Source organism: Coloeus monedula, assembly GCF_965178545.1.
Source record: "Coloeus monedula genome assembly, chromosome: 7".
NCBI lineage: Eukaryota > Metazoa > Chordata > Aves > Passeriformes > Corvidae > Coloeus > Coloeus monedula.
This window is the reverse complement of record NC_138787.1, coordinates 5,162,088-5,189,712: the sequence shown is the minus strand read 5'-3', so window position 1 is coordinate 5,189,712 and position 27,625 is coordinate 5,162,088. Positions and strand designations below refer to the sequence as shown.

The window sequence follows — 27,625 nt, the reverse complement described above, 5'->3', positions numbered from 1 at the left end:
TCTTTCCCCGAAGTATTCATTCCCTAGAACTCAAACAGAAGAAACCACTTTGGCTTCAAAACAGAGAACCAGATATTTAATCATTTGAATGTGAATAAATACACATAATGGATAATCCACTTTAAAATCAATATTAGTTTTGGACTTCAGTACAAGTTAACATTTTAAACAAACCGACTTTTAAGAACATCTGCAGAAGTCAATGAAGCATCAGCCACCTACAGCAGGTGATGCGTCCTTTAAGATTCATTTTTAGCTCCTTTTGGGATTATTTTAAACATTTTTTACAGTGTTTTCTCTGATCTTTTTTAAAAAGGATTCATAGCATGCTATAGAAACTTTGCTGGATTTAAGTTTAAAATTAACATTAACCTGTGCACATTTTGTGTCGGATTTAATCATGCCTGGTCAGGAGAGGACTGAAGACCAATCTGTCAATGCCAACAGAATGCTGGCTTAATTCATCAGGGGATATTTAACCCATAAAATGCAGCAATGCCATGCCCTGCTCACCTTAGTGCTCATGGTGTTGGTCCACCCCAGCTCTGCACTTCAGCAGCAGCAGTTCCATGGCTGATCTCTTCTAAGCCCTCCTTCCCAGTCCAGCCTGCACCTATACCAAGGCAGGTGTGTTTCTCCTGCCAATGGAGGAATGGTGCTCCTTCCAAGGAGCATGTGCAAGTGTCCCCACAGACAGGCAGAGCTGAACGTGCTCCGCGTCATATATAGATTAACCCAGTCCCACAGAGGCTGTGCTGTGGATGGACTTTCAGAGCAGTTCTCAGCCAAGCTCAGCAGTTCTCCCATCTCTCACCCTCTTTTCTGGTACTGCCCCAGCTGAAGGGAGTCTTGCCTCTGACCAGGACTCATCCCCAAATGCTCACACAGCCCATTCCTGCCCACTGCCTGCCCACTCTTGGAGACTACCAGCTCACATCTCTATGTGTGCAATGTGATTAAGAAAGAGAAATGTGCACCTACTCTTGAATAAGGAAAATGTGAGAGATGCACATAAAAGCCCTCAGGGCATCTTCTGTGCCCATCAGTCCACTGGCACAGGCTGCCCAGAGAAGCTGTGGCTGCCCTATCCCTGGACGTGTCCAAGGTCAGGTTGGACAGGGCTTGGAGCAACCTGGTCTAGTGGAAGGTGCCCCTGCCCATGGCATGGGATTGGAACGAGATGAGCTTTAAGACCCCTTCCCACCCAAACCATTCTATGGTTCAGTGACCTTCTGAACTACCAATTCCACTTCTGCCAAAGCTATCTTCCCGTGGCACTTAAACACCTGCAAGCTTCTGCAGCCATGATGCTGGATATGTCCAGCTGCTGAGGGGAGAGCTGAGACCAGGGCTGGGGGCACTGCAACCTCCAAGAGAGCTGCATCCAGAGGCTGAGCTCCTAAGTGTACTGAAAAGCAGGAGCAGTTGTGGAAATTCCAGGTCGCAGAGGAGCTACACTGGCTGGCTGGGATAAAGCTGGAAGCACATACGGAGATCAAGAGGGAAAAAAGGCAGACAACATAAGTGAGAAAGGAGAAAGAGAAGGAAGAGCTGACAGAGCAATTGTTGAGAAGGATGGAATATTCTTAAATAGAGAGAAAGGATGACAGGGAAAGGAAAGAGAAAGCAACTCATACACAGGAACAGCTAGGGATTAGTTTCAGCTCACCAACAACCTGTGCAGGCTGAGTTACTCTAGATGTGGCACATACTCTGAATTTGGGGTAAAAAAGCAAAAGTCACCACTGAATCCTATTCCCTTGTCTCTGTATCCTCATCCTATTCCCTCCATCTATATGTGGTGTAAGGCTGTGGATGAAAACAGTTTGAGTACGTCAGCAAGACTGCCACATCTACACAGCACTGGCGGCTGATACATTCAAAAAGAAGAGCAGAAGTATCTGTTTGGCCAGATACACGGGCAGAGGACCAGACTGTAAATCAGTTTTATCCTAACTGCCATAAGCTATATGGGTTGCTGGAAGCTGTACCAAACTGATCATATATCATTATGAATTAGTCTCAAGGAAAGAAATAGGAACAAAAAGCAAAGTACCTGGGGTTTATTTTCCCCTCCCAGTGCCTCCAAGTAAAACTGATTTCCATGAACTATTCAATCTTCTCAGTTCTGAGTGAAATGACTCTCTAGGAAGCAGCTAAGAGGTTTTCCTGCCCTGGAGCTAATGATATCTCTCAGTTATCTTCCATATACTGCATGGAACTAAAACTAAAGTTTTGAACAGTTGTTTTCCACACACAGGAGAAGGGCTCACTCCCATGATCTAATGTACACAGCTGGGATGCCTTGAGTTTCCTGCACTTTTTGCATATCATGAGGAATGCCTCAGTACTAACAAAACCCCAAGAAACAACCAAAATTGCATTTCTACATCATCGCTTCAGAAGAGGTTTTCCAAGCACCACTGTGCTCTGTAGTCAGTTTGTGAAACAGCAGAGAAAATGAAAACATTTTGCTCAGAATCTCCCAAACAACAAATGACAGCGTAAACACCATCACACAGACATCTAACTTTGAGTCTTGTCTTTGAATTTCCAGATCAGCTGTTGGTAGGAATATGCACTGGACCATCAGTGCTCATCTGCCAGCTAATGCCAACTATTTTGTGCTAACTTCCATCTCTTCAGCTGGAAAAGGCAAGCAAATCTGTCATTATCATTAGAAGGACTGAATTTAAAGTGAGCAGTTAATCTACCAGTAGCAACTCCACAAAACAAAAAACTCTAACGAAAACACCAGTACACACTAAGTTTTGCTGTCCTTACCCAGGATATGAATACAGCAAGAGAGGAGATGGTTTCTTCTCTATATTGTAACATATATATCTGTATCACAGATTAAAACAGCATGAAAGACAATGACAGGGAGTTGTCCCTTGCTTCCTTCTACTATTTCTTTTGAGTTTCTAACTCAAATTAAAACCCAGATTGCCTTTGCTTTCCAAATTTAATAGAGTAGCTCATCACGGTTAGTTGAATCAAGGAATTTGCATATATATCTCTCTCGGACTTTGTACAGAAAATATACCCCAAAGTAGTATTTTCTTTTAATTTCCCTGAAAGTTGTGCCTCAGTGAGGACTACAGAGTGAGGTCCCAATCACAAAGTACTCGCAGTCTCTTCCCTATCTCCCTTAACCTTGAGAAGCAAATGCTAGAGGAAAAGAGGAAAAAAACGAAAAACAAAATCCTCCTTTCCTTTGTCAGCCAGCCTGGCTGTGACTCACAGACGTCACAGGGCGCCTGTGCACTCCTGAATGCTAAATAAGCTCCCAGGCTACATACTTTCTGTCAGTAGAGCTTAAAAAGAGATCTCACTTTAAGCAGGGCTGTGTTGGCTTGGCAACAGGAAAAAAAAGGAATCAGCAAGCCTGACACTCCTTGCCAGGAGCAGCAGACTTTGTGTGACTCTCATTTCTGTAAGAGATGTTATGGCACCTACCTCCTCTCCACCAAAGGTTAAAACTGTGGCCGGTGGGTGTGGAAGGGCTGATGTTCAGCCTGTGTGCTGGCACGACTTGCCCCCATCAGGCAGACCTGGGGATGCCTTGTCCTGGGCTTTCCTTAGCCTGGGCTGGAAAGTGCATAAACCAAACACCTGAGCTTCCACAATGGAAAAACGGGAAGAAAGGATTTGCGAAGTGCAGGGCTGAGTGGGTTAATGACCACACCTCCAGACACAGGTCAAGGGACCTGGAAATGGGGCCAGCAATGCCCACCAGCACATCCCATGCCATCATGTAAGAACCTGCTGCTTCCCTTTCAAGGTGACTTTGGAGAAGATACCATCTCAGCTCTGCCTGAAACAAGAGTAGCTGTGTGCCTGCAAAACAAGGCTCTGTTGTTTAGTAATGAACCTTCTTCAAAATCTTCCTGCCCTCAGATCAAAACTGGAATGAAAGATTATATGCTGGCACAGTCCCCAGCAATACCACCTTCTAGCTACAATTACAGAGACCTCTGCTCAGTGCCAAATATTGCCCAGTGTTTCTGAAAGTCTTTATTATGCCATCATGGTGATGGAGACCATGATAGACCCTTTAAAAACAATAGGAATGAGCCTTTGAAGTGCCCCATCTCTACCTCTCTCAAGGGGCAGAGCTGAGGCCAGCCCAGAAGGCAGAAGACTGAGGGGAGGTGTGTTGGGGTTTTAAGAGGTCTAGTTTTTTTCCTGTTAAAGGAATTTTCCCCCATTCTGTTACTAAGACGATAAATCGCTAGGTGCTTAAGAGAAAACAAAAGACCTGGCTGCTCCTTTTGTTTCACCTGGGTGTGTGGTCAGTTCACTCTCCTCGTTGGGAGAGAGAGGAGCTGCTGCTTCTTTTCCGGCCGCTTTTCTTTCTGCTGGAAACAACACCGGGATCTCAAAGCTGCCTTCCCTGCCCTGCTGGAGGCCGGGCTGTGGCCGCCCTGCCCCGCTGTTGCTTCGAGCTTTTGCTGCGTTGTAGCCGTGCTCGCCCTGCCTGCCCAGATCTCCGGGGGGTTCCCCGCTTGGATATATCACATCTGCCACCTGGGATTTGTGCTCATCCCTGCCGCTCCCGCCTGCTGGTCCAGCCTGCTGCTCCAGCCTGCCGTTCCAGCCTGCCGTTCCCGAGGGCCTGGCTGGACACCGGGATCGGCTGCCCAGGGGTTTGTGAAGCCTTTGTTCCATCCCTTCCCGGGATCCCAGGGCACCAGTGCCGCGTGCTCCCCGAGCTCGCTCCGGAGCGCCCCCTGCAGCCGGGGGGGAACCATCGCACCTGCCCTGCTCACCGGGAGCCGCCAGCGCCCCCGCCGGCTGCGAGCGGAACTGCACCCGAGGGGAAAGGGCCTGACAGCCGAGAAGGCTGGGACTGGGTTTGTGATTGTTTGCTGTTACTGCCATGGTTATTGCTGTTTGTTTGACTGGTTATATATATAATAGGAAAGAACTGTTATTCCTATTTCCCACATCTTTGCCTAAAAGCCCTTGATTTCAAAATTATAATAACTCGGAGGGAAAGGGGTTACATCTGCCATTCCAAGGGAGGCTTCTGCCTTCCTTAGCAGACACCTGTCTTTCAAACCAAGACAAGGTGCCACACAGTCCTGCACTGTGCTGGGCCACCTGTCCATGGCTCCACCTGCACAGACCTCCTGGTTGATCTGGGGTAGCTCGTTCCACCCTTGTACCTTTTCTCCTGGCTTTTACAAGTCCTGTCTACTTTATGTAATTTACAAATGCACAAGCTGTCTCCTACCACACACTTTGAAAACTGAAAAGGACTCTAGCAGAACAGGCCACAAACTAAAATGTGTCTTCTGGGCACAACTGCCCCACCAGTCACTCCGCTAATGCCACTGCTGGATGGTCAAGATCTGACCAACAGAAACAGCAAAGTCTGCAGCCCTCATTAGAACAGGTACTTAAACATGGATGGTGGGGAGGGAGGGCAAAGGCAAACGTAAGAAGCAGAGACAAGGCAAAATGAAACTCCCAGAATGCATTCCATATTTGACAGGTTCAGCAGCAATAGCTCTCCTGGCTACAGCAGTCCCCCAAGAAGGGCTGCAGATGTTTTCAAAAGGCAACTTTGATAAACAGAGCTTATGGCATACAGCCTAAACTATGGTGTGGCTGGAACATGTTACGAAAGATGCTTCATCCATATCCCAGCGATCTTCCTTGTTACATCTCCAAGGTTATCGATTACATTTTCTGACAGCACCAAGTAAGTGCTGGTTGCCAAGCCAACACAGGAATGCTGCTCTTGCTTCTTAAGGAAGCACAGCTACTTTTGCAATGCTTGTATTGTAACAAAAAACCACTAAAGTGAATTGAAACACCAACAGGGAGCCCAGAGCAAATGGCTGGTTGATGCCTGCTCTTGGCCAGATGCAACACTGATGTGGCACAAATGCAGCAGTTGGCTCTAATGGTGTTACTGCACCTGGTTTTCAAAAGCAAATCTGAACCACACACTCCCAGAAAAGCTCAGGGAGAAAAGAGATTTATGGCTGATGTTCTCTATGTGTCTGACTCCCAGCCATGGGAACCAACAGCACCTGCACACCACGTTATCTCATCCTACTCCCTTTCAGGCAGTAATTTTTGCATTCTGCCCACAACTGTGCGAGACCCTCCAAGCTCCTACCAATACATGTCAATCACTGACTGATTTCTGAAGCCCCAAGATGAGGTGGGAGGGCAGAGCCAGCCCCTCACAGAGGTTATGACTGGACAAAAAACAATGTCTTACCGGATTGACTGATAGGCCAGCCACAGGAAAACCCACAGAGACTGGTCTATATAGTAATTATTGAATATTTTACAGTCAGGGAGAAGATAGCTGTAGGTAGGGAATGTGAAAAGATAGAATTTCTATGCCTTCATTCCCAGTCCTCTGCAGAACAACTGCGAAAGATCTTTATAGCAAGGTTAACAGAGACTGGTAAAAACCCCAGCATTTTCTACAAGTGCCCCAGAGTGGGTTGCCCCCACCTTCACTGTCTTCAGCAACATAATTTGAATATGTCTATATGTCCCAGAAAATGACACTTGTACTACACTTAAAACAGAGAAGAAAAGTTTCAGTCGCCTGGTATGTTTGCCTGTATCTAAACTGGCAGAGATGATGGTGTACAGTAATTACTGTCACATTTCCTGGGCAAAGGGAGGGAGATCAAAATGCCTAATTAACAGCTTCTTTCCCATAGGAGCCACCAATGACATGGTAAGATACCTTCTTCCAACTCTGTAAAATAAGTAACAGAAATAGGACAAACCCAGCAGTCACATTCAGCTCTGAATGTCACTGGTTTTACATCCTACTGTGCATTTTGTCTGCATTGCTCAAGACATGCTGCTTGCTGAAAATGCACATTTGACAACAAGGCTGGGAGGCTCCTTTGGGAAAAAGGCATTCAGGGCTTATCGGGGGGCGGGGGGGCTTACTAACTCCAGAAGGACTTGGGCAGCAGCAGGACAGCCAGTGCAAACAGCCAAAAGAAAAGAAAAGCTCTGACAAAAGCAGTCCTGTTGGAAAGAAAGACCGAAAAGGCCTCCAAACAAAGAAGGCCTGTTTCTATGTCTACTGCCAGTGCCATCATTACCACTTGTACGGCAAGAGAGAGAGAAAGGAAAAGGAGATCAAATCAGATGTCACTAGATGAGGGAACAAATCATTAGCACACCAGGGGACCAGGCTATGACTCTCAGTGCATTTCAGCCTGGAGAGGCTGTTGCATTTAGTGACCCCAAATACGGTGCTGCCATTCTGCTCCATTGCAGCTCCAGGCCTAGTTCAGAGGGACTGAGGGCCCTCAGCCCACACAGCTAAGCACCATGGTGATTTTCTAACAGTGCTGTGCTGATGAGGGCTGTGAACAAGATCCTCTTTACCTGAAGACTGGCTACTGTAAGGCAAGCCTATGGAAGAAAATGGGATACAGACTGTTTCCTTGACACACAGCAGGAGGCTGAAACAAGCACAATTCCTGCCTTCAACATGTTGGTCTTTTTTTGCATAGCTATCCCAAAGGGACTCTGCTCAAGCACCAGTTGCTACGACAGGGCAGTCTTTCAGGCTCACATTCCATGCACCTTATAGAAATATGCTTGTTTAAAAGATGGTCAGAGGAATAAGTCTGTTCCAGACGCCCATTTAGTCCAGCTGAACAAAGCCTGAAACAAAGGGCTGAATTAGAATAAATTACATTCCAAGTTGTAATGTGGTTTGTCCCTCCCTAGTTTTCAGTTGTTTCCTGCTGTCTGAATCCCCTCCTTTCTGGGCTAGTAGTATCTACCATCACACAAAAGCTGGTTTGTCTCTGGATAAGGAGATAAAATTGGATCTCTTTCTATCGTCCTTAGCTTATCTTAAAATTTTCCTTCTTTCCCTGCCTCTTCCCACCCCTGCTTTGCTCCCTCACAGCCTCCATCTCACCAGCTCTCCTGCTGCTGAGTCTGTTCCCCCACATTCCTCAGCCCCTTACTCCTCCCTCAGCTCAATACTGCCACTTCTTCGTTCCTCTTCACAGGCCTAGGGCGCTCTCTTTCTGGTTCGCTTACAGACTAACACACACCAGCGTCTGCGTTCCCCCAGCCACCACAAATTCCAGCCTCTCTCATGGATCTGGTCATGGACTGCCTCTTATCCACCTTCCTCGTGACTCCAGAGCCAAAAGTGCCCAACCTGCAGTCGGATTGCTGTGCCATGTCAGCAATCTGAACCTGCTACATTTTACCACAATCCCTTCGCATCCCACATGGTTTGGCTTCCCTGCCAGTTAATGAAGGGCTAAGTTTTGTCACTCTGGTGTGACATGTTACTGCCCTCAACATTGTCTGACACCAGGACACAGACACTGTCCTGAGGCTCTGGTATTAGATTTCAGGAAATGCTTTCCCTTCATCTGTCAAAAAAATAATTCATCAAGTAACAGTGTGGGTAATCCAAACTCCCTCCAATTCCAAACCTGAATTTGGCATATAATGAAGAAAGCACTTAATCAGTTGAGTCACTGTATATAAAGACATATTGTAGAAGATGCTTCACAATGTTCACCACTATTATCCCTAATTATATAAATTTGACTAGTTAGTTACTACATTACTGAAAAAATAGATGCATATTAAGTGTAAAAAGCCAAACCTTTGCAGCTTGATGTTCTTGCAATTCAAATAAAATGGATTATGTTGAATTGCTGGTTCCCAGAGAATGCTGCAGCGCATCTGTACTCCTCCTCACAGCTTCCTCCCAGTTAGCTGACCACAACTTTCCAGTGAGCAAATAAAAGGCTGCCACTCCCATGTTTCACTGCAAGTCAGACACATCCCGTGTTCTACCATGGGGTCCAATCCAAGCTTTCCTTGTCAGCCCACTTCAGAGTGAGTTTCTGAGGATTACACTATCACATCTCTTTGCATCACACATTTCATGTGACATGAAAATGTTTGGCTTGACAAAACCTACAGATCTCATTCTCCACTCTTTATAATTCCATGGTCCTCACCAAAGATGCTCTGTGTGTGCAAGTGAAAAGGGACATGGACAGGCATGAAACAGGGAGAACACACTGAAACTTGGTGGTCTCAGGTTGTGGGATGCTGCAGACTGCACTGAAGGCAAAGTGTCTTCAGGAGCACCTCCAGAACAGCATGGGATTTGTGTCTGGCAGAAGTGCAGGACTCAGCTGATCTGCCAGGGGTAGCCCAAGTACTTATACGAATTTATAGCCACAAAATGCATACAAAAAGAAATAGGTGCTTTACCACACACACTTGTATCACACCCCTAATAGCTTCCTGTGGGCTATGCCAAAAAACCTGGCCTATTCTCCTGCACGTATCTGCCTTTGACTTGGGTGGCTGCTGGATCAGGCCCTGAGGCTGCCCTGTCCACAGCTCTGTGCACCCTCCCACGTTCCCATCGGTCCATTTGAAAGGAAGGCATCGATGTGTCTCCATAATGCAGCCATTTACCAGCATGATACTGACACAGATCAATCAAACGCAATACATCAGCCAGATTCAGAGGATTCCAAAAATTGAGGTCAGGCTCAGTAACTCTTTACATAGACGCTGAGAGAGAGAGAGAGACAAATATACACAAAGGCACATTTTAACTGTGCAAACCTAAAAATGTCACTTGTAGTGATGGACTGGATGCGTTTTGGGAAGAACTGTTACTTCCTCTCCCATTATCATCCCTTGCCTCTGCATCAGTGTTGGCATAAGATGCGTTTGTCCCAGTGGCCTTATCCTAACTTTTCCCTTAACACACAGCCCTCTGATTTTACAGCACAAGCCCTGCGAATGGGTGTCGTGCTGCTTTGCTGTGCCTTGAAGGGTCTATCGCCCTGCTACAGAACACCTCTTCCTAGGAGAGGGCCATTTTGTGGCTAAATCCCAGCTCCTTCCTTAGGTGAAACACCTCAAAAATGCACCAGGGATTGAGAGACACACAGCTGCCTGGGAAAACCCTGTTTAAACTAGTGCTCTGCTGCGCATGAGCTGGTTGTTGCAGTTGCTGGGGATTTACAGACTCCAACGTGAAGGCTGAGAAGCCAAAGATTTCCTAGGCTACAGTGCTGGACTTGTACCAGAGAAAATAAAATCCCTGTACGTCTACTCAAACCCACAGCTTGGCTTAATTATCTCCATTGACCTTGGCTTCCTGTGCATTTTCTGCTCAGATGTTTGGAGTCAGTAAGCTACTACAAATGATTAAATGATTCACATTATTGACAATTATGTGTATCAGAGTGGTATTTAAAAACCGTACTTGATGCAACACCACACTGAAGTTACAATCTGCAAGCAAACGCAGCAAAGATGACTAAATATTGTTGTGAATAACAATTCTGATTTCAAGATCAAACTCTGAATTGAACACCAAAGATCTAGAAGTCCTGCCTCACATTGCATTAAGCACATCCAGCTAAGTAAATACTAGTAAAAGTGGCAATAGACACTCTGGTCCCTTTCTATCACTACAGTAAGTTGCCAACTGGTTTCTCCTTCAAAAAGACAAAAAATATTGAAAAACACAGATCTTAAGTATCCTAGGGTGGCTTACATTGCATTATTTAAATGTGGGCTTAGCCAGAGTGTGAGCGTGCAGTGCACAAGTTTCCAGAGAGCTAGGAATTCAGGCACGAAGGCAAGCAGTTCTACAGACTTTTCCAGTGCTCAACGACAAAGATGTCATGAGATAAGCTATATTAAGACTCCCAAACAAAAGCTTATCAACAGTAAGTCTCCACACCAGAGATCTTAGAGTCTGAGCAGACAGTGAGAAAACATCAGGGAAGGAAGAAATAAGGCCACAAAGTGGTGACTGAAGCAAACTTCACCTGGATCAAGAGTAATCTTGTTCCTTCAGCAAATGTGTGTCCAGCACTACTGCATGCCCTAGAACATTCTTCCTCATTTTGTCTTGTTCTGCTTTTAACCACTTGCCTCAAAAAGCGACATGAAAAGGCATTACTCGAATGCCTGCTGATGGCCAGCAGTGGTTTCCTTCCTCCTGTCACCCATTAGCTGCAAACTTAATTAAATGTTCGGATCTCTCTCTGACCAGCACTCAGATCCTGAGCTTGAGAGAGCCTGAGAAAAGCATTTCTCTCCTCCCTTTCTAAGGATAGGAAACTCCTCTTCATCCTTTAAAGTTATCCCTGCTTTTCTATATGTATGGGGAAACTTGTCCAACATGGAGCGACAAATCTGTGGCAAAGATGAGAAATGCACTCAGTCTCCTCACTGCTAAGAACTACAGCATCTCACCCCTCCTGCTTATTTGCTGGCTAAACATAGCGTAAAGTTGGGTTACAGCAAAGAGACAAGACCTTGTTATCATCTCCCCAATCATCCACACTGTGTTCACCTGAATGCTCACACATTATTTCTTTTACCTTAGTCAAAATTTGAAAGTCAATCTGCAAGAAGAGACTTAAAATATAAACACATTTACTTTTAGCAGAGATCTCCATTTCCAGCACAATTGCTTATGAAATGACTGTATGGTCCAGGATCCTTAAAATTCTCCAGCTGCTGAGAAGTTATGGACAGCATCTCCAAATGCTGTCAACAGCCAACAAAACATTACTAGAAAGATCTCTTTAGCATGCATGAACGGATGCATCAAGGGCAGTTGCATCTATACAAGAGAAATTCTTCTTGCACTGCGCTTTTGGGGTTTGGAGTAGGAACTCTGCACAAAGATAATTAGCATTTACTTCTAAAACAGGAAACTTGCCTTGCATATTTCATTTTGACACAGTCACACTCTTCTTTTTTTTTTCTGCAAATAGCAAGCTGAATTCTAAAAACCTTACATAGTTTACAAATGGACAAAATCCCAGAGAGCATCCAGCAAAATATGGCTGGGCAAGAATGAATAAATGCTGACACTGAACTGTGGTGTTCCCAGTCAGAAAGAGCAATACCTTGCTTATGCAAATAGTACATGGTTTCAAGAAGGTGTTGTTACTTGTGAGCAACAACAGGAGAATCCATCTTTCTTGCACACACAAATGCACAAGCCATCCATGCACAACTGTTGGGCAGTTTCCTACTCCCTCATAGCCCAGAGGACCTGAGCAGCTGCTTTGCACCAGTCTGTTGTCGCATCCCTTGACAGGTAACCCTGACCCAGTTACAAAGATGCACTAAGGCATGGTTATGCCTTTCCTGAAGCCTTCTCAGAGCACTGCCCAGAATCCTGAGTATGTATGACCTGTGTAAGCCTGGGTGAAGATGTAGCTCTTGCAGTGAAGAGCTAAAGCCCTTCCAAAGCACATACACCCTCCTGTCAGCTCCCCCATGCCCCAGGGCATTCTTGACTCCACCTAACATTTCCCCTTGGAGAAATACCCAGAGGTCTGCGGAGCCCTGTGTTTTGCAGCAGGGCATCGAGATGCATTACCTGCAGTCTCCCTGTTCCCCGATGACAACTCTCCGTTGATCCCATTCTCTTTGGTCTGAGCATATGTCCCTGGCTGCTCATGGCTGCCCAGCCTCAGTTCCTCATCCTCTTGGTACGAAAATCCATTGGCACTTCTGACCAGTCCGGCACTTGCGCCACCCTGATCCTTAATTTCAGGTGAATGGGGGTGTGAAGAAGCCTCTGTTAGCTGACCTGAAGTCCAGTGCGGTGCCTTGGCTTCGTCTTTCCTATCCTCGGCCATGGCTCCTTGCCTTCACCACTTGCCTGTAATGACATGAGCAGGAGAGATCAGTTCCAAATGGGTGACCATGTCCCTGACTGTCAGCACAAGCACGTCACCAGCAGTGTTGCTGGTAAATTCAGGTCTGGCAGAGGAAAGAAGCATCTCAGTGTGTTTTTCTTAGCTGTGAGTGAACTGATTTAAACCCAAAAGAAACCACCTGAAGTAAAAATTATGGGTCAAGTCTTCCCTGACTCTCACATGCCTTGCAATTATTAGCACCATTTTCTTGATGGCTGCCCATTCAATAATCTGATTTTAACTCATTAATTACAGTTAAAATATCAACCCAATTAACAAGAAATGAATCTGTCATCACAGTGCCACAACACCGTCCCAGGGCAATAAAGGAAGAAGGCCACAACTGCTACAAGTGAAGCTGCTGCTGCAGTTGCACCAAGGGGGTGCTTGTCAGGCGCAGAAGCACAAGGTGACGCGGCCTCTCCAGCACATGCAATCTGCTGCTTGTTGTGACAGAAGCCAGATTTGGGAATTTGCACTGGGTTCCTGAACACCCATGCTGTTTGACCCTCACTTAAATGCTGTTAAATCCCCTCACTTGCTGTTCTGTGAACATTCACACCCATTCCCTTTTGTCCAGAACAGTCCATGGGGAACAGTTTGTTTCTCACATAAGCACTTACATTCTCTTTTGACTATCAGTATTTGTACAGAAATAAAACTAATCATTACGTGCTACTTCACACATATTTCTCTCCTGTTAGTTGGCTCTCATTTGTCCAAGCCAAGGAAAGAAGCCACCGCATAAGCCATAGCACTTGGCTATTCCTCACAGATAAATGCAGCAGTAGCTCCTCAACATGTAAACCTAGGAGGCAATAAATCATAATCGTGTTTTGATGATAAGGAAGCCTCTGGAGAGGAGAAGGTGACCTGCCCTGATTCAGCTACTTCAAAGTGAAAACCAGCGGGCCTTTTCCAAAAGGACTTGCCACCTCTTTTTTTCCCCAGAAGAAATAAAACATAAAAGCAGAGAGCAGAATGCAGTCAAGCAGCCACATATCACAGAGGCCGAGCAGTCTAGAAAAGGCAGCACAAACTGCATAGTACATCTTTTCAAGACATTTAACAAAAAACAAACCATAAAAAGAAACAGGTTTCCATACTGTCAGGTCACTTCGAAGAAAACCTCTAAACATGAGAAAAGGCTATTGTTATTTGCCAGATAATCATTCATAATTGATAATTTGACCTCTTTCTGATCTGATATTATAATTTAATAATAATGGATTTCAGAGCTACTTCAGATTTTTAAAAAATCATGGTGAATCACAAAATTAGGTTTCATTCACAATACATGACTCAAACTGGAGTTCCATACCAACAAGGACTAAAAACTCTTTTGCCTCATGGTGAAATCATGTTGCTTTAGAAAGTGCTCTACCCACTCTTCCCCTGATCCAGCATAATTCCCTGGAGGTAACTAACTGCATAAAGACTGAAGGAGCAGGTGAAACTTGCAGTCCAGGTTTTCCTTTGAGCTGTAATGACAATGATGGGCTGAGCAGTATCACATGCCTCAGTCAACCACAAGTAAGAAAGGAGTAAACACACTCCATATCCCTTTTCTTTCCCCACCTCCTTTACCCTGATGGGAGACTCAACAGGGAGACATTCTGCATGTCCAGACAGAGCTTTAAAGCAGCCATCTCACATCATACCAGGAGAGCTGATGGTGTCATTACAAAGAACAGCTCAAGTTGGGCAAACACCCCCTCCTACAAACAAAAAAAATATACGTCTGCCTCTAGATCTGTTTACTGCATGATACTAGAGTACATTTTCTGATCAGAGGCTTTCCAAAACGTGAGGCCACTGGACAAATGTCTCCCTTTTTACAGGAATGAGCAGCACACACCCAAAGCCACCAACATTTGGGATCAGAGGACAGAAAAAATCCTGTTCTGGGAAAAAAAGGGAGACAATTCTCATTTATGTCCTTTGGGGAAGCTCAGGAAAAAAACACAAAAACCCCACAAAAAACAACCAAAGAAAAAGCCCAAGCCCTAACTCAAGGCTTTCCTCAACAACCCAGTGTGCTTTCAAGCTGAGAGTGAGACCCAGGAGCAGCAAGAACTTGCCCACCAGCTCCACCAGTTCAGCCCCTGGGACACCCATGAGAGGAGCCCAGAGACACAGCAGGACAGGGAGGGCTATGAAAGAGCCAGGTGTAGGGAATGTGGCTCTGAAAATCACTGGGACAAATAATGGTTATATTCCACCACTGCAATTTGGTAGCTATCATCCCTGAAGTGTCCTTCCTGGTTCCAGGCAGACACTCCCTGCTTCACTTGAAGCTCTTGAGGAAGGATATTCACATCCTCACAATGGACTGTGTCACAGAAGTCCCCAGTGAAAATAACAGAAGTGCTTTTATCTTTAAAAATAAATATAGTGGGCAGACTTCAATGCGAGCTGCGTGTATCTGGAGGCAGAATTTGTCTCAGTATTTATAAAAGATGGTTACAGAGTAAAGCATGGATGAATTCATTCTTGCCTCTCTGTTATTCATCAAGTGCTCTCAGAGTTTATAATGGTAGGAGAGACACAGCGAGTGAGTCACACAATACATCTTTGTACTCAGAAATTTAGCAATGACTATCTGCTGTGTGCTGTGATTCATCCACAGCTTGGGTTAAAATCCAGAATACACTGGTGTGCTCTGCACCATCAAGTGAGTTGTTTTTCTGTCATTTAATTAGCATATAATGGAATTAAATGAATCAGGTAATGCAAATATTGACACAGAAATACCAAGAGTGGCCAGATAATATAGCAGAATTTCAGTAGTGATAGCTATGTAACAAGAAGAAACCTGGAATAGTTTGGACAACCTAGGGAAACACTGTACTTCAGGGAAGCAAAAAATTCCTCTTTTTACCATGAGTTTCTTATTCTTTGCATATGCTGCAATGAAGGCTTAAAAAAAAAAAAATAGCTAAGAAGGCACATCCAGTCCTCTAAAATGTCATGTTGCTTTAGTTAAAATTGATCTAGATCTTTATGAGCCTTTCTTTGCTAACCATTACAACAGACCTGCTTTATCAGGGAATACACAGCAGCAATCCTGCAGCATGTTCTCACTCTTTGTCTAAGGTTAGTGGTAGTGAGGGGGTGACCAAGGCAGGTGCTTGACCAAAGCAGAAAGAGCAAGTGGAGCTCACGAGACAGTACCAGCCTCGGCTGCACCAATCTGCCAGCACAGCCCCTTACTCCAAAGCCATTCTGGCCCACACCATGCCTACAAAGCTACAGGGTAGGCTGTGTTAGCTACATAGCACAGGACTGTAGTAACACTCCTCCCTCAGGATGTTCCTCATCCTGAAGTTTGATCAAAGTCACCCACGCAAATCACTTTATAGGACTGGTGTGGGCAATGTCCCCTCCTTCCAGCGGGATCAAGTAGGTGCTGTTGAGCACCACAGACCACATCAGTGATACTGACCCATGCCTGTGGGCTGTGCACAGCCCTCCCAAAAAGGCTTTCATTGTCCAGAGTGACATGGAGGATGCTGCTGAAGCCATTGCTTGTTCAATGAGATCATGCCTCACTGGCAGCAGCAGTGATGCAGCAGTGAAGAGATACTTCACAGACCTTAAATTCATGTCCTTGTAACTCAGGCAGTGCACTGAGGGGACAGAAATAGGGATCTGAACTGGACATCTTGTCTTCTGAACTAATAACCTGAAGGAGAAATGATGATAAAAATGAGGCCTCCCAGCTTTTTCAGCCATTTGGGAACTGTAGAGAGACAGAAAATACTTAGAATTAAACACAGAGGGACAAATCTCCTGGGGGATATGCGGTCGGATGTTGCTATGACCAAGACCACTGCGGGGCTGGGGCGGCAAGATGCCAATCAATCCCAAGTCCTCCCGTGGATCGAGTTTCCCCAAGACACAGACTCGGAGGGTGGGTCAATGGGCAGCTCAGAAGCTTAAGCCGCATCCCCACTGGGCTACGCCCGGGTCCGAACTGCCTTTCCCTACTCGGGAAAATTCTCGGTTACTCAGTTGTTCACTGGTTCTTTGTTGTACCTCCCGCCTCTCGGTTTCCTCCCCCAGTGGTTCTCGTTACATTGTATCCTCCCCCTGGCTTGTAACTCATTGGTTGTTTTCCCCTTTCCCCGCGGTTTTCAAACCCCCTATAAAACTGAGGTAAAAGCCTCCGGGTGCCATTATGATCATTGCCGTGTTCTGGTTGCTAAACTTCTGACAATAAACCTGTTAGAAGCCTTACCAGAACCCCCTCTGTCTTCCTTTATCTCCGAACTAACGTGAGCCTAGATCATCGGCTCCTGCCGTGTCTCCTCTGCAAAGAAGCCAGCGAGCGCGCCCAGCCAGCGCCTTTCTTGATGCCGAGGTCACTTCTGCGACGCACAGAAGCAACGCAGCTGGACTCTCTGATCGAGGGCACAGAGCACAGAACTGTGTTAGTCTGATGCTGCAGTTACCTCCTCCTTTTGCAGGCACTCTACACATATTTATTATTTCTCCACATATTTATTAATCCATAAGCTCTTTCATGTGACATCAGCTCCCACTGCCATGGCTGGGTTGAACCAAGCCCGAATGCTTTGAACTCCGTGCACAGCAAATCACCCACAGTCATACAGCATGAGGCCATGATATGCAAAACCCAAGATAATGCTGACTTAAATTTCCTGTCGTGCTAGCTGTCCAGAATCATCTTAGTGTTATATTAACACTGCCTTTGCATATAAATGGATGAATTTTCTACAAATGTCTTACTTTTCAAGACAACAGAATAAGACAATACTGAAGACTTTTGCAAATAGCCTGCCTTCCTGCTTCAAGCCATGTTTTTACCTGCTCTTGTATCCATGAGCTCACTCAGAGTGAAATTAGGGTATTTAGTTTCAGGGAAGCTAATTCATCAGCTAAGAGAAACAGCCACCTGGATACACAGAGGAAGAGCTACAATTCTAGCTCAAGCAAAAATTATCACTGGACGTTCCTTAAGGGAGAGACAACACACTCCTCAAAAAGAAAAACAAACTGGGGGTATGGCCAGATCCTGAGCACAGTGGGAAAGAGAGGGGAGGTATGCCTGCTGTATGGCTCCAGCACCAAATTCTGTTTCCCAGAGGGCAATTTAGCTCAGACGCACCAGAGCACTGACTCAGTTGCCCTGAGTCCCAGCTGTGTCCAAGTCCAGAGCCAGGAGAGGGAGGGGATTACTCCGCAGATGCAGGCTAGGGTGCACAGATGTGGCTAATGACCTCAGGTGTCCACGGCTTCCAAAACTCCTCAACGAGACTGCCTAGAAGAGTTTTTCTAAAGAAATTTAAGAGATTCAGAGAATTTCTTTCAGAGAAAAGAAATTAATGAGGTGACATGTTTGTAAGTTTTTGCAGAAAGAAGGGCACCAAGAATTAAACAAGAAATTAAGATATCTTCAAAATGAGTTACACTATACATAAATAGGGTGCGATTGAACTTACACTGGTAAATAACACAACAATAGAAATTTCATGACCATGCACCAGCTGTCCAATGGGGATGATGGATCTGAATATTAAATACTAGGCACAGTGATTTAAAAGGTCCCAATGGAATTCACCAGTAAATTTAACTTACTAACAGCTTACATCTAGAAGAACCAAGGAAAGCAGGTAGGTATCAGGAGGCCGGAATAGAAACAAGAGGCAATTTAGTGGGAAATTTAGATGGACAAGTTCCAATAACCTCCTGCCACCTTCAAAAGCTCAGGCTGTGGTATGCAGTACACAAACCCTACCAATGCTGTTGTCTTCTTTGTGGACTCTCCACACATTCACAAAACAAGAAGGCAAATTTTGGATGCCATTTCACTCCTGCATTTCAGCTAACATCTCTCAAATTAATGTGATTATTTTCAGATGTGAGTGGTGTGTTTCACATTGCTCAAACAGAATGACAGAACACAGCAAGGATAGGGAGAGTCTCATGGTGTCTAATGAGGACCATGTCAGCTTCCTAAACACAGTCATGGTCCAGAAGCCACAAAACGACTAATCAAAGTTACACTTGATGCTAAATGTCTAAGTGCTGTAATTGCAGTAATATGGAATATTATTTGAGAGAATTATACATTCTCTCCATGGGAGCCACTTTACCTCGCTAGCCTAATAAACGATGAACAAATTTCTCTGGTATTTTATAACAAATACAACTTATTTCTTCCTTGTCCACTGCTTGAGTTACTAGCTTTCAGCTAGATCCCTCTTTCTTGACAATAGGAGTAAGACCATTCCCTTAAGCAACACCTTGCATCCCTTAAAAATGCAGGCAGTGTTCATTTCCTTGCACTTGTACTAGCATTTCATGGGTTGTAAAGGCTTTTCCATTTCCACACTGCAGTTAGTCAATAGGCACATATTCTTTGTGAAGAATTCTTTCTTTCAAACCCTTTTGATTGTACCTTGGATTACGAAACAAATGAAAAATAATGGATGGCGCCTGGACCAGAGGCTGAACAAAAGAGGCTTACTGTGGGAAGATGAAGAAAATGAACCACAGTCTGCATGCCTGCCAGAGCCGAGAACGAGGGATGGCTGCAGCCTCAAAAGCAGTGGATCAGACCTGCAGCACTGGCACAGCAGAGACAAGTTCCTGCACAGTGTCCAGGCCCGGGACAGCAGAGATTTAAACCCCTTTCAGAGCTCCCAGCAGTTGAGCTGGACACCAGTGGAGCCGGGCAGGTGGGAAGAGGGGGTCATCCCACTGCAGAAATTGCCCAGCTCCTAAAGAAAGCAGAATGCTTTCACTTGGGGAAATGTTTATCTGACCAAGCCCTGCTCTGTGCTGAGTTTCAAACTCTGCTCGGCCAGGTGGTGCACCCAGGTGCTGTACAGGAGGGATGAGATGCAGCATGTTCCATTTCCACTGGTAGGAAGCACGTCTGTCCCAATGCAGAACACAGGCACAGGTACAAGAATGAGCCATTCACTTGTTACTCCTTACTCCCTTGGGAAGGTGTTCATTTCTCTGGGCTGTCAAAAAGCACTTGAGCTGACTCTTCTTGGACGCTCCCCTCTGAGACATTCTCGCCCAGCTTGGAGGGCTGCCCTCACTCCTGTGCTCAGGGACCATGTATCAACTTGCTCAAACTCCAGAAATGTAAAACTGAGCGCCCCTCTCTCTTGAAATGGTGACATCATGGTACTAGCAGCTTGTGACTGAAAAAAACCCCAATAAAAAATCTACCATAGAGCTCACTTCTAGACAAAAAGAATTTCTGTACACACCTTCTTGCTTTAACACCAACCCTTTCCAACAAACCCCCACATTCCTATCACAATTGCTTCCTGCAGGATACAGGAAAGGCTTTTTAGCTGGTGAAGGAGATGGTAACCATAACAACAGCACCATGACAACTGACAAGTGACACCTGAAACATGAAATACAGCAATAACTTATTACCAATAAATTTGGTCCGCAGTAAGGATGGGAAAAGCGCCAAAGAAGCCATAGCAGTTAGTGCAGGTGCCAACACAAAGAAACATAAGTGTCCCTGGATTAAAGTGCGTACAGTTCTGCACATCTTAAGATGAGGCACAAAGACAGCCTTGTCTTCTGATCAGGAAACAGAGAAGGCAGTTTCTGCTCAATCCTACTTGAGATCTCTCCTGCCTTAAGGGAGCTGGAGGGACTAAAGGATGGAAGGAGTGCTTCTGGGAAGCCAGGAAGCTTCCTGGTAGCTCCCAAATTTCTCAGCTTTTTGTTTCCACGAGACTCATTGAAACAACGCCTGAACAAGGACAGGGTTCCTCTCAGGGGAGCATCTCAAAGCCAGACATGCTACATTGATTTTTCCACCAAGCACAATTTCAAATGGGCACCATGCACTTCAGAGAAGGCATTGCAGTTGGCAGGGTTGTCTGAAACAGGAGGCTCTGCAGCCCTTAGCCAGCAGCCATCTAAACAACCTGTGCCAAGGCTCTGACTTCAGTTCTGGCAGAGAAAAAGATTCACCAACATATGTAGCTACATCAGCCTTTTCACCCCCAGTGCAGAAGGCACATTAAAACCCACCATAAACAAACAGCACTAGCTCCAAGGGCTGTGTCAGATGAAGTCATTTGGGGTATGATCAGGCAGAGAAACATTCAAAGCCCTCTTAAGGCTTTTCAGAGGGAATTCAGTTCACTGGTTTGCTACATATGATTGCTTAGAGTGCACACACCAAACAGAGGATCCCTTTCCCAACTGAAATACTTTGTCACCCTCTGCACAGCTTTTGTCTTCTAACCCCCTTGTTCTTTAAAACACTGCAATAATCTAACTGGAAATTAAACCTTTCTTCGCAGTACACTCAGAGATTTTCAGCTCTATAATGAAGGCTTATTGAAAAAAACACTCAACAACTCAGTCCTTATTTGTACTTTTACAGTCTGTTTTTCCTCCCAATGTAATTATAAAAGATTTGCCCCATTTATTACAAACAATTCTTCAAAAAGCTAAGAGGAACAGAGGAAAGCTTTAGTTTATGGAGGTGATTTTGAAGGCAAAAGATGATTCAGATTGCACCCAGGAAATCCAAAAGAAGAAATTTTTTTTTTTGTATTTTCCTCTTAACACAGTCACTTCAAACCTCAGTAAGAAGGCAATTGAAGACCCATGACAACACCACAGCTGAGTTGGAGGATGGGCTATATAAGACAAGAGTACTCAAAATACTACATGAGGAGGAAAATTCTTCATCAGTCAGGGAAGAAGTACACAATGTGATATAGCCATTGCAAGCTAGGGAAAACAAGGTAGAACTACTAGAAATACTCACAAAGACATGATACTAAAAGCACTGTCAATGCTGCCCACATTCCACAAGTTTGGCCAGCTAAAACCTTGGCTGGCTAATAAAAATGAACACTGAATGCTTGGTTCCCCTCCCCACTGCCTTTTCCATTATAACCTTCAGTGCTTATAAACAGCTGAGACAAGGCCATCATCTTCTTATTTATTGCACAGGTACAGAAAGTAACTACAGCATATAATACACATTACAATCTTCTAATTCTCAGCCTCACATTTTCAAACCTGTTTTTTGAAGAAGTGTCAGCCAAACTGGGTATTTGCCACAGACCCTGCAAGCAGGCCACATAGCTATGTGCTTCCTTTGCCCTCAAGTTACAGTTGATCAGCACTTGTATTTGGACAGGGGCTGGTAAAGGTAACCCACAAAAAGGCTGGAGTGAAAATCTTAAGGGTTTGTTTTTCCCACTGACCTTGCTAAGACACATTGATTTGATGTTGCCTATCTTGTCTCAAGAGATTCCAGGATGGATGACAGCTCACATTAGGCAGTGAGGAATTAATTAATTATGCTAATATGTTACTTGCTTATTCTCCACATAGGACAGGTCTTTGTTCTTGCCAGCTGCAAGGGAGCTGCTCTTCATGCAGGTGAGGCAAACTGGACCATTCAGCAGACGTGCCACAAACTTGTCTGCTAAGCAAAAACACACGAACAAAATCTCATTTATCCATAATAAGCACTTTAACTACACTGGTATGTCTTTGCCTTCTCTGCATACAGAACTTATTGACACAACCCTTATTTCTTCTGGTTTCACCAAGATCTCATCAAGCATGACATATTTACACATGATCTTGAGTTTATTCAGTGAGCTTTTAATCATAAAAAAAAAATAAATGCTGCGTCTGTAAATGTGTCTGCATATTTTGATTTTTCAAAGGTCTTACCTACCTTTGAAAACTAATTCTACCCCTGCTACAACATGATCTTTGAAAAAACCCAGATGCTGTCTTTGGGAATGTCATCATGTCAGCTACTACAAAGGGTAAAACATATGTTCTGGGCTAATTTCTGCAGATTTTTCCCTCTAAATACATGCAGGAGAACCGGCCTACAGTAGAATTCTGAAACACAGCTATCTTCACCCTCTCCAAAGCCAAGAACCCAAAAGGGGATCCAGGGGTGGAGTTTCTGATCCAGCTGCTATCCTAACTTAATTCTGTTCTTCCATATGCTGAATTAAAGGAATATGGTCAATTGTTCTATAACTGAACAAGCAGCAAAAAGATGATGATGCTAAAATGAAGTATGAAGGTGATAACAGGAAAGGATCTTCAAGGCCATGTGCTGCTCCAGCTTTTTTGGGTAAAAATTCTTGCTCATGTGAAAGAGGTTTCCTCCCCAAGTCAATGGCAGTAGATTATTCTTTTGCTGTGTTTTGAGCTTCACTTCCTAACATTCAGACACACTAGACAATCACGCCAAGCACACAGTAAAGTAAAAGCATTGCATTGTCCACCAGAGACATTGTTTATTCATGCTGAAAAAGAGCATCAGGCAGAAGAAAGTTGGTGCCCAGGTCCCTATACCCAGACTCACTTAAGTGGCTTTGATTCTCAGTTTCATGGTCAGGAAACCTTAGAGGGCCCAGGAACCCATTATAACCAACAGGAGTCAAAGCTTTTAGCTGTGGCCCAAAGCTTCAAACTGTAAATAAATAAACAGAAATAAGGAGACAAAGCATTGGAAAACTGATCGGGAAAGAGGTTATTCACAAATTCAGCTTGTTTCTATATTTACAGCAAATTTGGCATGGATTAGCTAGTGCTAGAATTTTTTTTCCTAGGGAATACCTGTTGTACTGCAAAACCTTGGTCAGAAGTGGTAGGATTATTTCATCCCTTCATACTATTCTCTAACTAATGATGTTACAAATAAAGGACTTCTTTTAAATTAAATACACCCTTATACTAGTATGACTTAAAAATATGCTGTCCACACTCAGCCACCCACTTGTATGACACATGACTGTATACCCTGGCAAATAAAATAATCTCTCCCTATCTCAAAATGAGAATACACATCTTCTGTGTTCTAAATCTAATCTTCTGTGCTCTAAATGCTATAGACAGTAAAATCACAATATTTGGGATATAGTTTTATCATGTGGTAGGTTTACCTTGCCAAATTCTTACTCAATCAACCTACAAAAGAACATAAAGCAGGCAGTCACTGTCTAGCCTGTTCATGCAGAGAAACAAGAGGCCAGGGAGGACAGAGACAGTACTGAAGGAACTTGGAGCCACAGGAGCTGATTTTGCAGCTCTTGCTTTCAGAGGAAGTTTTTCCTTCAAAAGTGCTTCAATTAAGCTCTTGGAATGTGCACTGGAAGTGAAAGAGGAGTATATATGCCCCAGCCTGTACCTTAACTACAGTGATATTAGTTTAATTTTTAACTCCTTGGGTTTTTGAACTTGGAAAATTAAGATATCTAAAGCATGAGCAGGAACCAAGTCACTGAGTCAGCCTTTCTGAAATCTTAATTGCAGGATTTGCTGTCATAGCAAAGACCTGTTCCAGAGACTCATTTCCTCCCTAAGCTCTCGTAGGTGCGTGCAACTACCTGATTCTTTCTACAGGCTGAGTTTAACCTTGTTCTGTTGCCACCCCTTTTCTTGCCACCCAGGGCTAGGGAGCTGATGAATGTGAAGTCAGTGGCATGCTCCTGGGATAAGATGAAGAGTAAATGAGTTTGTGGGAGGTACTGAACAAGCCCAGGGGCAGTGAGTAGAGAAAGGTAAGAAAGTTGCATTGGATGAAGAAACAGCATGTCAAGAAGGGTAGGATGAGACTGATGAACACATTGACCAAGGAAAAGGTCTGGAAAAACCCCAAGCCATGGCATGTGTTGTTTTAATACAGACAGACAGTGGGAAGGAGGAAATCTAGGTTGATCTCCAATCAATCCATCCAGTCTAGACTCCTGGTATGAGCAGCGGCCAGCACGAGCTGCTCCATGTGAAGAAGCAAGGAGCTCCACAGAGCTTAAGCCAAACATCGGCATTTTCCGACGCAGTCTCTACAAAGTGACACAGTTCTGGTGATTTCCATTGGAGCCTACATGTCTATGAGGATCCACATCATCACGCTTTTTCCAATGCTTTGTACTACACACAGAAAGTATCCCAAAGGTGACTTTCTGGACAAGGAAAGTAGCCTATTTGTGTCCTTCCATGGACTGCAGTTAGAGATTTCCACTAAAAGGTCAAGACATAAAAAGTACAACAGGTACAATAGGTCATGCAGAGCACTGATGGACACAGAATATTCACACATGTGCTCGAGGGCTTCTGATGTCTTTTTTGAAAGGTACCCAGGATCCAGCCTGGATCCTGGATTCATCTTGAATTTCTCTGTACATTTTCTTTCGCAAAGTCTGTCAGCAGCACTAATGCCAATGTTCGTTTAGGATGCCTGAAAACATTAATTATTAATCACAAATGAAAGAAAGTAGACATGGAAAAGGTACAGAGAGCTTAACCAGGATGATAAAAGATCTGGAGAAGTTTCTGTGAAAGGAATGACTAGACATGCTAACTCTTCATCCTGAGAAAGAAGGGAACGGGATAAATATTTACAAAAATGCACACAAGTGTGCAGGGAGAAGAAAAGCAGAAAAAACAAACAATCCTCTCTCCACAGAGTGCTACAGTGCATCGAACAGAACTCACTGGTGACTGGCTCCCGGTAAATAAATACAGCAATGATTCTTCCCACTGTACGGAATTACACTGTGCAGCAGGTGGTGCATGATGGAATTTTAAACAGGTTCCAAAGCAAACTCTGAATTTTCCTTTCATTGTTTTCCCCATGGATTCTCATCTGAGCCTTTTTGGGAAAAGCAATGTTTTTACCACGTAAATAATAAGTAGCTCTAACGTGGATTAGAGGCTTTGTTTGCTATTTTAATATTGACTTCAATTGATTTTTTTTCTTGTCATTCATTTTTAAAGGCCATTAAGTGTGATGAAATGTCACATCCCCTCTCTGAGCATCACAGTGTTTAACAACTTCTAATGAAAATACACTGTATGACATAGACTATTGCGCTGCAAATGAAAAGCATCTATTGATCATGCAGGCTCTTGCAAATGAACAGCTTTGTTGGTCTGATAAGTTTCTAACTGAAACACATCATTAATCCCAGACCTGTGCTCTTCCATATCCCTCTGCTGATGCAGCAAAACAGGCTCTGCAGACCACATCTTGCTACTTCCACAGAACTGGTTCACTACATGAAGAAAGGGGGTGCCCATTTTCAACTTGTTCTGTGGAATCAACATGATCACCTCATGTTAAAAATCTAGAGGCAGCACTGAGGTGTCTACAGTGACACTGAGGTAATTATAAGGTGGGGGACATCACCAGGAAGATCAGCTAAGAAAAGTGCTCTGCAGTAGGAGTGCTGCAGAAGAGGAACAAAACATAAGCAACAAGGAAGACAAATGGCCCTTCTAGAAAGACCTGGTTATGTATCCAGAGCCACCAATTGCAAAGAGGTCTGATGAGACAGTGTGTGTAAATGTTTTATAGCTGAGAGGCTCAAAGCTCCAATGGTGTAAGCAAAGTCGTGTATGTTTTTTTTTTTCATGTAGGGCAAGCAGTCTGAAACATATGTCCCACCAATGACCTCGATTCTGACCCAGAGGGACTGTCTCTGGTTGAAAAGATGATTCATTCACTCTGCTAGAAGGGCTGAATGAATAGGCAGTATTCAGACTTCAGAACACTTATCACTTGGGATTCCCTCAAAATTTAGGTCTGACATGACTGGGTCAGTAACCATGCACTTTTGTTCCTAGCTCCTTGAACAGAAATGTCTCCTTGCATTCTTCAGTGTTTCCCACAAATTAGGTCGATTTTTATGGCTTGCTAATTATTACTGCCAGACTTCTGCAGGGCTTCACAATGAAAAGTAGTGTATTTCTGAAAGCTCAGGGCATAAAACTTACAGAATAAATCACTGTCTATCAAGCAGCAACAAAACTCAGTTTGAATATACACATCTGGGTAGTGCTTAACTTTATTTGTTTAGGAGTTTTGTTCTGCTTTTGTTGATAGAGCATACTAAAAACTGCCAATAATGCAAAAGGAGCAAAACAAGTAACTGTCACAAATCGGACTTTGTCTAGGTGTGTCAACATCTATCACACGTACAAAGCTATCTGAAATGCCATTAAGGTTGCACAGTTACCTCAGGAGTTGAGCTGTGAAAGAAAAGAGGGTTGACTGCGTAATCCTAACGGGGTCTCCTTCTGTATATGTAGGCTACTGCCTAGTTCAAGAAACATATTTTATTCTTCCCATTCCCTCTGTCTAGATTATTCCAGTACCTACTGCACCTGGTGCCCAGCCATTGCCCCGTGGGCTTCAGTCCCTCACCCAGGGTCTGTCCATGTTTACTGTCCAGTCTGCAGCTTTCACCACTGCAGACTTTGCAAGTGTTACCCTTCCCACACCAATGTCCACTTCCAGGTCTTCTCCTGCAGGTTTCATCCCAAGCAGCAGTTTCCTCATTCCCGTTCCTTTATTAACTTCCAGCTTTCCTTCCTAGACTTCTCTCCCATTCAGCCCCTCTCTACAACCTACCTCTATTTCACTGCTTTCCCATCCTCACCTTTCCCCACACATCTTTTATCAAAACTGTCTCTTCTGCCCTTCACTCCCTGCTTCACAAGTTCTTGGCCATGTTTTCTAACTTTGGTTTCCTCTGATTTTTAAAGCACGTACTTCCTTCTCCTCTTCCAGAGACCATAAGCAAAGGAGAGGGAGCTAATTCTATCTGCCGTCCCCAGGCAGGTCGCAGCCATTGAAAGGGGCACACCATGCCAAGGCCTCCCCCTAATCTCTCAGCAAGCTAGTGCTGAGTAACAGGCAGCAAGATACTTGCCCCAGATCCAGTCTCAAAGGTGCAAAATGACCTGAATTTACGCAGCCTGAGCCCTGGCACAAAGTTTGTCCTGGACAGTGCCCAGGCTGTAGCACAAAGAGTCATACTGAGGTTCCTAACAGCCTGTGCAATGGACACCATGCAGAACAGCAGGACACCTTGTTCTGAAGCCCAGAGACCTCCTCA

At 44.5% G+C, this 27,625-nt stretch overlaps 1 protein-coding gene across 1 annotated transcript in view; it reads right to left on the bottom strand.

Moving 5' to 3' along the window:
* MAP2 (microtubule associated protein 2) overlaps positions 1 to 12,668 on the bottom strand; it is a gene marked incomplete at both ends in the record, with an annotated part of 73,954 nt that extends 61,286 nt beyond the window's left edge. The window contains 1 exon segment of the mRNA XM_082285206.1: positions 12,407 to 12,668. Within this exon segment, the coding sequence (XP_082141332.1) occupies positions 12,407 to 12,668 (262 nt within the window).
* Between the last annotated feature and the right edge of the window lie 14,957 nt (positions 12,669 to 27,625).